The sequence below is a fragment of the Mesoplodon bidens genome (genome assembly GCF_964165515.1).
Source record: "Mesoplodon bidens genome assembly, contig: HAP1_SCAFFOLD_369, whole genome shotgun sequence".
Classification (NCBI taxonomy): domain Eukaryota; kingdom Metazoa; phylum Chordata; class Mammalia; order Artiodactyla; family Ziphiidae; genus Mesoplodon; species Mesoplodon bidens.
The window spans coordinates 425218-437712 of NW_027672519.1; the positions used below are offsets into that span (position 1 = coordinate 425218).

A 12495-nucleotide genomic window follows, 5' to 3' on the forward strand; every position below is an offset into this window, starting at 1 on the left:
TGCCATGGGATCTGCAAGATCATGATGGAGGGGGCACGGTCAGGCCAAATCGGAAGGCTTTGGAGGTATTTTTGCGCCTTTCTCCATGCCCAAATAGTTTCGCTTAGAGCAGACTCACTCTTTGCCCAAGGACTCTCCCGAGGCCGCCTCACTTCCTTTCAGCAACTGGCTCCCAGCACCTTAGCAAAGCCCATGCCTTCTTGCAGGAACTGCAGGGCAGGAGATGGGTGTCCCAGGATGAGAGCAGGGGAGCGTCTCCCACCAAGTTCATGTTCAGCAGACTGCCACTCACCGGGTAAGCAGACCGCACAGCACAGCTTATTGTCCAGTGCTTTCATGCTGGCGATGTCAAAGTTATTATTATTGTCACACTCCGTACCTAGAAATGCGAATGTCCTCTGGCCTGTAATGGAGTTAAGGCAGTTAGAGAGGACCAGGCTGTGTTTTCCTCTGCTTTGCTGTCCTTAAAATAAAAATCTTAAGGATGGAGACAAAAAACATCAAATCATATGTTAAAAAGAAGACAATAATTAAGTGGGTAGAGTGGACAATAAAGGAAACTGTGTGGGTACGTTTGTGTTCTCGCTCTGTTCTGCTCTGTTTCCTTAACTGGCCCCTTTCCAGCCTTCGTTCCTGGGAAATCAGACCCTGGGGAGGTCTGTGGGATTCGGACACGCAGACCCGGGCCCACAGCAGAGCTAAGCCAGGCTGGAAGAGCTAGGAGAGCCTCGGGGGAAGTGACCCCGGACTCCGGCCTGTGTCTGTCGGTGCACGTGGGGTGTGTTTATGACCACAAGGCTCTGCGAAATGACTAATACATAAAATGACAATTAAAGCTCTTTGGTCCCGTAATTTTGCACCTCAAATCAAAGAATCGCATTGTTCTCAAAATTATGATTTATTTTCTTTGAGACTTAATTTGCTATTCTGAGGATGTTTTAAGGGGCTGACCAGAAACCTACAGTCGTGTAAGATGGGAAGGGGACAGTTTTAGATGTTATTTTTTCAAGCTCCCCACTCGGTTTTTTTTCCTTGGTGAAAGGGAGAGGAAGAAACATACATCTACTGCGTACGGCATGTCAGGTGGAAACCACATATGGAATGTCAGGCGGAAACCACGTACTGCCCTGTGCCTTTTAGAAGCAAATATTCTACTGGGGACGACAATCACAATGGAGACCTCGGAGCCTTGTGCCCTGAAGACATCAGCCGAGGGGAGGTAGCGCCCAACCCCGGCTTGGCTGGTGTCTGCGTGCGGCAGAGGCACAGCCTGGGCGACCACCCCTCCTCCGGCACTACTTTGCCAGAAGAGAGTGGTCATGTGCGCATGCGCACCCCTGCACACCACACCGCCCCCCAAGCAACTGCCATGGCCAAAGCAGAGGTGACTAGTGTGACATTTGCATCCAGGCTGGGATCCAGGTTTGCTCTAGAGGTTGCCCTTCTGTGGAGGCACCTCAGAGGAGCAGACGGAAGAGACACCGGTTCCGGGGACGCCTGGTCCTACACTCCCAGGTGGGATTTCCAGGTCACCTCCGCACCCCCACTTCCTTGCTCTATATGTAGGTCGTGCCTTCACTTCTCGGCTTACTAGAAACAAACTTCTTCCGATTGAAGATATGATTGACCTTATTTAAAAAACAGAAATAGAGTCACAGGTGTAGAAAACAAACTTATGGTTATGGCGGGGGGCAAGGGAGGGGAGGGATAAATTGGGAGATTGGGATTGACATATACACACTACTATATATAAAATAGATAACTAATAAGGACCTGCTGTAGAGCACAGGGGACTCTACTCAGTACCCTGTAATGGCCTATATGGGAAAAGAATCTAAAAAAAGAGTGGATATATGTATATGTATAATTGATTCACGTGGCTGTACAGCAGAAACTAACACAACATTGTAAACCAACTCTTCCAATTAAAATAAAATATCTACTTGAGGCCTGAACGATGGTAAAGAGACTCGTTCCAATAGCCTACAAACACTAGTGCACGCTGAGCTGCTAACGTCTCTTCACCTCACCTTTGCTGTGCCGCCAGGGCTGTGATCCTTCTGCTACTGTAACACCAGCCGTTTTCTTCACTAAAGCAGGAAAACCTACTGCCTAACAGTCGGTTCCCCCAAGGGGAGGAAGCTGTTCTCCTGCTGCAGATGAACTTTGGGGCTGCTAGAGCAGTTCTGTGAGACTCAGCTGAGAAGCTGAAGCAGGAAGGAAGGTGATGGCAGTTGCCCAAGAAGCTTCAGGATCTACTCAACGTAGATGGAGAACTCCATGTATCTTCTGCAGCCTAGGCTCAGAGGCCCAGAAAGAGCCAGGAAGGCTGCTGAGGTCCTTAGATACCCTGCTTGGTTTGATATTCCATCAAGAAGACGACCTTTCCCCAAAGCCACACCCTTGAGCAGTGCCACCAAGTCACACCAGTGCCCCTTTCTCTACCCTTCAGAGAATACCCGGGAAAGAAATATAATAAAAGGGAGCAAAAGACCAGGTCTTTTTCCATCTTCTTGTGTGGGTGATCCGTCCTCTTCTTCTAGAACATCATTTCCCTCGGACAGAAGGAAGGCACTGTGAATCCATAAAGCAGTGAAATGAGTCTACTGATTGTCAGAAGACAGAACTAATCACCCTCATGGTATCCAGACATTTCCTGTCCGTGTGAGATGGCTGGGAGGCCCAGCAGAGGCAGATTTAGCTTGGCGAGGTAGGATCGGCCCATAGGGACCAGGTCTGAGGCACGTTCCAGAGGGACCAGGTCTGAGGCACCTAACAGAGGGACCGTGGGACTGTCAGGAATAGCCTTGGTAATAGTTCAGCTCACACTGTTTCTCTCAGGTGGAAATAAAAGTTGTCAAATGAAAAAGCAAACCGTGAGATCATAAAACTTTCAGGAACCCTTTAGGATCCCCAGTCCCATCCAGATACTCCTTTGAGAACATCTGGCTCAAGAGAAAGTTGTAGAGTCCCCACTGGGAGCTGGGCATTCCATATACTTCAGGCACACCTCCGTCAGAGCACTTCTCACGCTGAGTTATAACTCTGATTCCTCCATCAGATGGAGCTGCGGAATGGGTGGGATGGGTGGATTGGGGGTGTGGGCAGGCAAAAGCCATGTCACTCGGTCTTTGTGTCCCCCAGTGCCAAGAAGATGTGAGATGCCTGTGCCAGGTAAATACTAAGTGAATTGGAGGACAAACACCTCTCAAGGGTCTCGCCTGGAAGACTTCCCTCTGGAACTCACCCCACGCCTATTACGCTGAGACCAGCACCCTCTGCTAACCGGACAGTCCCTCTGCTCTGCACCCTGCCTCTAACAGATCCAAGAGCACCACCTTGGAAGGCTTCTTCCAGAACAGCCCCCATCCTATTTGCATCCTGTGCCAGCGCCGGCAGTCCCTCTGACTGTGGAGGGGCACCAGCGTCCACCTTGCTCTTACCTCTGCATCCTGCTCTTCAGCGGTGGCGACGAGGCCCGCAAAGTTGCAGTCTGGAGACGCCGCTGGCGTCACCTGCAAAGGAGCAACAAAAGTCAAGGTGCAGATGCCACCGGTTCTCCTACCCAGCTCGCCTGGCAGCAAACCCAAACCAAGTCCTCAGGACAGAAGTGGTGCCACATGGAAGATCACATCTGAGGGAGTCTTTGATTCAACAACCCGGTACCGTGTTTTCCAGCGCTCCCCTCCCGAGCACTGGGGGGCTTTGCCGATCTCCCTGGCAGGCCCTGGACTGAGCTCCTTGGGACTCAAGTACACAGCAGAGCAGAGCGGGGAGTGCGATCCCATGCTCCTCTCTTACGTCTCCTTCTTCTGAGGGGGTCCTGCTGGCGGCCCGGGGGCAGGGGACAGCCTCCCCGTCCTCTTCCGTGCCAGGGGCGATGTAGGAGCCGGACATGGAGGAGACGGTGTCGGTGCTGATCTGGGAGGACACCATGGACATGACCTTCCTTCTTCAAGTCTGGGTCCCCAGTATGTTGAGGGGGGCAGAGGCGGGGAGAAGACTGTTTCCTGCCCTCAGCTCAGCTCTTCAGGAGGCCTGGCGCATTTGCTTCAGGCCAGCATGGAATCCCATCGCGGGGGCCTTCCCGTCACTGGAGCTGGGGGTGGCCTGTCCCGTGGGCAGACGGCGAGGGTCCCCAAAGACTGAGTTCCTGAACATTGCCCCTCATCCCTTTCCTGGCTGGCGATACATGGGGGAGGGAGGATAGGGAAGAGGTGGAAAGTGAGGAGACAGAAAGCTGGCTTCTTGCTTTGGGAAGGGACTGTACCACACCTGAGGGTGAAGTGGCTGAAGGGCTTCTCACCTCAAAAGTGGAGATCAAAGGAAATGCGAAACCTGCGCAGAGAGCTTGAGTCATGGGCTCAAAGCCACACAGGGCAAAAGAGAAAGGACAGCTCAGTGCAACATGGGGTCATGGATTGGGATGCTGGAATGGAGAGGAGCATTACTGGGGTGATCTGCAAGACGTGAAGAGGGTCTGCGGTTACATGGGATTACCAGGTCAGTGTTCATTTCCTGATTGTGATGGTGGTACTGGGATTATGGAGGCGTGTCCTTGTTCTAAGGAAACACACACTAAAGAATCTAGTGCTAATGGGGCAGCCTGTCTGCAACTTACTGTTAAGGGCGCAAAGTATATATTGACTGGGATTACATTGAATCTCTAAATAAATACGGAGTCACTGAACGTTTTTTGAAAAAGCCACCAAGCCAAGGGCCGGGGCAGGGATGAATAGGAGGGACAGGTTCCACTCACGCTTCCCGCCCCCTCCACCGCCAACCCAGAAATGCTGCCTGCTGAAAGGGTGTGTGAAGCCCTGTGTTCTGGCCGCTTGGGAGCCCCCTCTTAGCTTTGGCTGCTCGTTGGCAGCATCCATGGACCCTTAAAAGTGCCAGTGTTTGGGTCCCAGCCCCAGAGATGCTAGTCCCAAGCATAGGGATTTTCAGGGGCTCCTGGGGATTCTTCCTGGCAGCCAGAAGCTTCTTCAGCCTCTCCTTACCTGGCAGGCAGTTCTGCCAGCCCCTGACCTTGCCCCTCTTCCCCCAGCATGGGCCCCGGCAGAGGGTGAGGTGGGGGGACAGTGACCGGCCCCACCTGTCAATCCAGGGTGTACCCCTTTTGGCGGGGGCTGGAGGCTGAGCCTGGGGACCAGTGGAGGGGCTGGAGCCCCCATGTTCCCCCAGTGCTGGGGAGCGTGGGCAGGAAGGCCAGAGGGTGGTGGGGAGAGGGAGGGAGTCGTTGCTTAGGGGGTGAAGGGAGTCTCAGAGGGAGGTTGGGGCAGCCTCCTAAGCAAGTGGTGGGAAAGGGATGGGCTGCCTCCTGAGCTCTGTAAGGCCCCAACCCGGCTGGCCCTGCAGTGTGTGCACCCTTCTGAAATATTTGGAATAATTAGCAAGGGAAAGCAGCAAGTTGGCGGGGGAATGCCAGGTTGTCCTGGAGCCAGCCTCGAGTGCAAGGAAAGAAAGGGGCTTCAGGAGAAAGGGGCCCGTGGAGGCTGGGCAGGATTGTGTGGGACAGTGCCCATTTGTGTGTGTGTGTGTGTGTGTCTGTGCGCACGTGCACGTGAGTGCTGGGGGAAGGGGCTGTGCACCACAAGGGTGTGCTGGCGGGGCCAGGTGCGGGCTCGGGGGAGAGATGGGTTCCAGGCAAAGCTGGGGTGAGGGTGTTGAAAGGTGACTGCTGAGTGTCACATATTTGCTGTGCCTCAGTTTCCCCATCAGAACTCTAGTACGTTGATTCCTCACAGGCTGGAGCTGTAGGGTCTAGGCACCCCCTCTTCCGTCTGCCCTGATGGACTCCCTCAGCCCCAACCTGCATTGGAGGGAAGGCCCTGGGCGGGGTGAATGAACCCCAGGGTGGCAAGTGGGGCCCCAGGGGCTGGGGCCCTCTGACATCACACCCTCTCCCTTCAGGAAGGGACCAAGGGAGGGAGGAGCTGGAGACAGGCCCAGGCGAGGACCGCAGGTGAGTCTGGGCAGGCCCTCAACTTGGGCGAGGTGGGGAACGTGAGCCGAGCCCTGGGCAAGAACGGCCTTTGTGAGTGAGTCCCCAGGGCCAGGGAGGGGGCTGTGCCTCCTTTGCCGCCTGCTCCTCGGGGCTGTGGGTACAGTCTCCCCATTGCACATATAGAGGTGCCGAGGCCCTGGCTGCAGGGGACCCCCGAAGGCCGCCTCTCAGCCCCTTTCTCTCTGGGGACCCAGAGATCATGAGGAGTGCATCAGGGGACACTCTGCAGGCCTTTGGTGCCCCCCATCTTCCCCCAGCCATTCCCCCTTGGGCCGTGGCCTCCCCAAAACTGGCCCATGCTTTTCCCCAGAGAAAGTTGCAAGCAGGTCCATTTAGAGACTTTTTAAAACTTTATTTTTAAAAATGATTTTATTGTAAATAACTTTCTATAAAAAAGGTTAAAATGCCCGATGGGTTAGGAGAGTGGATGTGGGATGCAGCCCAGGGCGTTTATGGTGGAGCAAGACACTCCCCTGCAGGAGTGCAAGCAAGGGCACGGGTCCATCCCCCCATTCCTGATCCCAGTAGTTCTAGCAAGCACTGAGTCCCTCCCAGTTAAGCCTCAGCTATAGCTACACTCACTACATTAGTCTGTCTGTCCCCTTTCCCTCTGCAGCTTGGCTGCCCCAGCCCCTAACCCCCAGATCCCCATCTCCCCGCTGCTCTCAGCCTCAAGTTGGGCTCAAAGATTAGGGACACATGCCCTCTGCCCCACCTCTAGGGATGAAGCCAGAAGATCCCAGAGGCCTTAGAAAATCTCCTGGCTCCACCCAGCACCCCGGCCTCCTTTCTGTCTCCTCTCTCTTCCCCCCTCCGCCTTGCTGCTCCTCACAGACTGCCGGGAGAGGCCTCTTGGGTGTTAATTTGCAGTCACCTAATCAGCATTTGTTGTACCTGGGAACTTGCTCTGGATAGAGACCTGGGGAGGAGAGCAGGAGAGAGAGAAGCTTCGAAGCTAAGGTGTTCTGGGGCGGGCCCTGTACTGATGTTTCCAGCTTGGCCAGGGCCCCTCCAAGCTGCAGCTCTCATAGTGCAGGGCCCTTAGCGTGTCTCTGGGGCAGGGAAGAAGTGGGTCAATGAAACACTGTGTGTATGGGGGGCTGGGGAGCGGAGGCAGCAATTTTGGTCCTGGGCCCCAATTCTCAGCCTGCTGGACTAGAATCTGAGGATGGCCTGGGCTGGGGGCCGTGTTGCCTGGTGGGTTGACCTGGCCCAGCCCCTGCCTGGGTGGTACGGTGTCCATGGGCCTGCACTGGCGGGGAGGGGGGCAGTCTGGGCCCAGACTTCGGTGCTGTCTGGAGGTGAGGCAGGGCCTGTCTTCTTACAAGAAGGCGGCCAGGCTGGCCCAGTCATTCAGGACAGAGGCCAGTGTGGCATCCCCGGCCTCAAAGAGGGGCTCGGGGGGCAGGGCGCTACGGGTGCTCTCGTCCCAGGGGTGCTCCAGGAAGGATGGGGCCAGGAAGGTCTCATCAAAGTCCAGGCTTTCGGTAGCCTGCTCCACTGGAGGCCCCAAGGTAACAGGGCAGTCGATGTGGTGGCCATGGATGGTGAGGTCCACGTCCCCGTGTGAGGCAGGGCTCAGCGGCGGGATCAGCTCTGAGGTCTCCAGCGTGCCCAGCTCCCCGTCCAGCGTGCCAGCGTCCAAGATGGCCTCCCAGTCAAAGTTGCCCTTGAGGGGTTCCAGCTCAGCCTGCTCCTCCTGGGTCAGCAGCAGGGGGCTGGAGGGCCGCGGGACCTTGGCCTCCTGCTTGGGCAGCGGCTGTTGACGCTTACGCCCCAGCCTGCCCTCGCCTGCACCCCAGCCTGCCTCCCCAGTGGCCTCCTCGAACTCCCGCAGCAGCTGCTCGGCCTCGGTGCTCACGGTCAGTGGCCCGGCCCATGGGGCGGCGCTGGGCTCTGGCGTGGCCTGGCGGGCAAAGGCCGGGTGGATGTGGACTGGGGGCAGCCGCCGCTTCTTCAAGGCCCCACTCAGCAGCCGCTCGGCGTACTGGGGGTCGATGCGCCAGAAACCCCCCTTGCCTGGCTCGTCCTTCTCCCGAGGCACCTTGATGAAGCCCTTCTTCAGGGACAGGTTGTGGCGGATGGAGTTCTGGACACAGGGAGATAGGAGAGAAGGAAGACAGCTGGGAGAGTGGGTGGGGTCAGTGATGGGGGGCTCCTAGCGCCACTGCCAGTCCCACCACCACCTTCTCTCCGATGGGGGCAGGGGAGACAGAAGCGCTGCTCTGAGCGGGAGGCTCTGGGACACCCGCCACGGGGCACCAGGAGCTGGGAGTGCTATCGGGGGCTTTTGTTCCCATTTGCCAGGACATCTGCCTGCTCAGTCATCCGAGCCCTGAGCCGCAGGGTGGCTCTCAGTGCCAGCCTGTCCTGCCCTCCCTCCCTTACCCCACTGCTTGCGGCCTCTGGTCAAAGGCCTTGGCTCCCCCAGGTCCTGGACGGCCATCTCCCTCTGCCTGGGCCTGGCTGGCCTTCTCTGTTTGTGAAATGAGTGAGTGGGTGTGAGGGTGTGTGTGTGTGGTGGGGGATGAAGTGTGGGAGGATCTGATGACTTTCCTTGTTTGTAGAGCCGCCTGCTGGCCTGGGCCCTCACCCACCATGTCCCCCTCCTCCCACCCCAGGCTCTGAGGCCTCAGTTGATTATTACCCAGCCAAGAGCATAGCGCTCATTCCTGGGGGCTCTCAGGCTTGGGGTAGGGTGGGGGGTGGTGGAGGGTCTCTGCTTTCTCACCAAGGTTACAAATGGTACCTGCCCCAGGGTCAGGGCCCAAGCAAACGTGGAATAGCTGTGATCACAGGAACTCTGATCCTGTGACCTGTGCCACAGGGAAGGATCTGTGCATCCTCAGGGTCTCTGTCCCCAAGGAGCCCCTGATCCTGATGGTCGAAGAGGCTCAGGGCAGTGTGTGCCCAGCCTGAATCACCATCCTGCCTTGTTCACACCTGGGTGCACAGTCCAAACCACGCTGGGGCACAGGGGTCTGGGGCCTGGTGGGTGGGGCCGGCATGTGAGTAGTGCGCCCTGGCAAGACTGGGAGGTTTACATGGTGGTCTGGGCCCCTTGGCTGCTCTGTGCCAGGTTCCGGAGACTTGGAACATGAAGCCAGTGAGGGAGGAAAGAGCCCCTGTGGAAAGCACGTGGCTGAGATAATTGTCCCCGCAGGGAGGTTGATGAGAAGAGGGGGAGGAGTGTAGGCAGGAAACTAGGGAGGGCTTGGGGTGGGGGCTGGCACAGCAGCTTTTGGAAGGCCCCGTAGCCCTTCGACTGGGACACAGATGGCCACCACACCCTGCAGCACACCCCTCTCCCCTCCCAGAGCCCCTCCAGCCAACTGAAAGCAGGCGGGATGCAGAGCCGGGCAGCAACCATGCTCTGCCTCCAGTCAGGCCCTGACAAACTGACCTTGAGGAGGGTAGTGTGTAGGAATTCCAGGACTTGGGACACAAATGTGTCCCTCAGTCCATCAACCTACCCTGGGGGGCTGTGTCCACGCATAGTTCAGCCCTGGTCTTTGGGCTGAGCCTGCCGGATGAGGGACAAGTTCTTTCCACTTGAACCTCTATGTCGGCACCCCTGCAGCCCTCTGAACATCCTCCCTCCTCCGTCTCTGAAGTCAAAGGGGCAGCAGTCCAAGCACTGGGCTCCCTTGAGGTCCTTCCTGGACAGCCTTCTTCTCTCGGGGCCCTGGCCGTACCGCGCCTACTTGGCCTGCGGATCTGGGATGTGAGTCCAGTCCGCGCGGGCATGGGCAGGGAGGGAGGGAGTGCCTCCCTACCTGCCAGGTGGGATCAGCGTGGCGGAAGTAACAGAAATTGTCCGTGATCCACTTGTAGATGGCCGACAGGGTGATCTTGGTGGCCTTGCTGGCCTGCATGGCCATGCAGATGAGCGTGGCATACGAGTAGGGCGGCTTCACGTGCGGGTTGGTGGCGTAGTCCACGTCGTCGGGAGGCGAGGCCTGCAGCCCCGAGGGGGCGCTCCGCGGCGTGCACAAGGACGTGGGCTTGCCGGGTGTGTGCGGCTGCCCCAGGCAGGCGGGGTCCGCCGCCAGGGGAGACCCCGGCTCGGCCGAGCCTGACAGCTCGTGGTAGCCGTGAGGGTCGGTGTCCCCTGAAGGCAGGGCGGGGACCTTGGCTTTGAGAATGGAGAATTCCTGCAGCCACTGCAGGCTGGTCAGGCTGTCATTCAGGGCGTTGGACTCCTCCAGGCCGCCTTCCGGTCCGGCCTCCTCCGCTGCCCCTGCTCCCGAGACACGTAGCCAGCTCTCCGCCATATCTGCGGGCACTCTCCGAGGGGGCTGTCAACATCCACGAGCCGAGCCGAGGGTGGCCGCCGAGCTCTCCGGCCCGCTGACTCCCGCGGCTTCAGTTACGCAGCCTCCCGGAAGCGGGCTTCCATCCCGCGATCCTGGAGTAGCCTCCTCCAAAGGGAATGTGGTGCCTGCGGGAACCAGAGCGGGAACTGAGCCCTCTTTCCACACCCCCGAAGGGAGAGTGTGTGCGAGGGGGGAGGCTCTTACTAAAATCCTTCCTGCAGCTGGGGAGGATCTTTTACTGCCGAGGTCTGGGAAACAGAAGGTGTGCCCGGGGGTCCGACCCACACGGGGTTCGCCTCGCTCTTTTCCTCTTGGATCTTTTAGAGGAGACTTAATTAGCCAAACGAGGGAATAGTGTAGGGGCATGCGAGGCCACCCCTTTCTCCCTCAAAGCGGGGAATTAACCCCCCTCTCTCCGTCCACAACCAATGGAAATGGGGCGAGAGAGTCCAGGAGGGCAGTACGACGGGTCGGGGGGCGGGGGAGGTCGTCTGATCTTTGAAAAGGGATATTAGGATGGGGATCAAGGGGAAGGAAGGAAACAATACAGAGAGTTATAAGGGGGCGGGAAGTGAGTGTCCCCCAAACGCCTCTGATGTCAGTCCCCGGGCCCACCACTTCCGTCGGGGACCGATGGGAGAGCGGGCTGCTACTGACGCCCTCCCTTCCCACGGCCTGCAGCCCTCCCCGTCCCTTACCTGGCTCAGAGCGCAGCCCGGGCCAAAGGAAGGTTCTCAAAGAAATTCCTCCCACCGCCCACCCTCACCGCGGCTCTCTGCTCCCAGCTCGAGGGCCCAGCCAGCAATCCTCGTCGCCACTCACGCCCGCCGGCGCCTCTCTGAAAGCCAGCGGCCAGGGACCGGCACTCAGTCGCCGCTCACAAGGCGTCTCCTGCTGCCGTGGCGACGCCCCGCCCATATAAACAGCTTCCGCTTCTGCCATTGGCCAGGGCATCTCCAAAGAGACCGCGGGCTCTTAACCGCTCTCTCACGCGGTAACTCTCTTCCAGCTCCCTCCTGCCGCCCTCTCCCGCGCGCGACCCAGTCCCCTACCCGCCATCGCGTCCCGGCTCCGCGCATTCCCGCCCGAGGGCCCCGCGCCGGGCTCGGAGAGGCGCGCGGCTCGGCGCTCCCGCAGAGGTCCCGGGGCCCTCAGCGAGCAGTTCGCCGCGGGAACCGTACTCCGCCCCACCCCCTTCCCATCTGGGCTGCTCAGAGGTGGCGACGGCTCCTGGGACGCAGCCCGTGGCGCGGGGGCCAGGGCTGGGTGCATGTTTGGGGCTTTCCTTTCCTCTCCTCTGGGCTGCGAGTGGCACTTCCTCACGTTTCTGCGGCCTGTCCCTGTCTCCCGACCGAGTGTCGTCTTGGTGCCCGCAAGCAGGTCTGACTCTCCGATGCCACCTGCGGCTCAGGTCCGCAGAAACCGCAGCCCCGGTCGCAGACACCCCAAGGCGGCTAGGGTAATCCAGTGTTTCCCGGTAAGCGCTCCCTCCCCGCCCCGTCCTCAGCAAGATTCCCAGAAGCTGACATTCCAGAGGCTTCTTCGCAAGTGCTCTCCCTCCTTTCCAGATAGCCGAGGAGACAGAGCCGGTGGGTGAAACCCAGGAAAGCCGTGGACTTGCCAAATTCTGTGACTGGGGTCATTTGCCCCATTAATTTCACCAGCCTTTAAGTGACGCACTAACGGTGGACTGTGGTCCTTCCTCCTCCTCTCCCCCAGCCTCCCTCTAGTCACCAGCTTTCCTGCTCTTCAATTATTGAGGAGCAGCAGTTGGAAGTTCTCTGGTTGAAGGGGGTGGGTGGAGGTGAGGGCTCCTTATCAGGCCTCTGCGCAGGAGCTGTGCCCAGGGGATGGTACACCAGCTCCCACCCAGAAACATGTCTTTCCCTCTACCCCTTGCCCTCTCTCAGTCCTCCATGTCCAGCTTGTCTTCAGTCAAAGTTTTTTTTTCTTCCCAAGTATTTATTGTTTTAATTTTTATTTTATTTTTATTTTTTTATTAGTTTCTGCTTTATAACAAAGTGAATCAGTCATACATATACATCTGTTCCCACATCCCTTCCCTCATGCATCTCCCTCCCTCCCACCCTCCCCATCCCACCCCTCCAGGCGGTCACAAAGCACCAAGCTGATCTCCCTGTGCTCTGCGGCTGCTTCCCACTATCTATC

General features: G+C 58.0%; 1 protein-coding gene across 1 annotated transcript; it reads right to left on the reverse strand.

Annotated features, from left to right (window-relative positions):
- Positions 1 to 7331: 7331 nt before the first annotated feature.
- Positions 7332 to 10284, reverse strand: LOC308610080 (forkhead box protein J1-like; the record flags this gene model as incomplete). Its single annotated transcript, XM_081259343.1, has 2 exons — positions 7332 to 8099; positions 9787 to 10284. 2 exons carry the CDS (start codon positions 10282 to 10284, stop codon positions 7332 to 7334), a joined length of 1266 nt encoding a protein of 421 aa, XP_081115469.1.
- Between the last annotated feature and the right edge of the window lie 2211 nt (positions 10285 to 12495).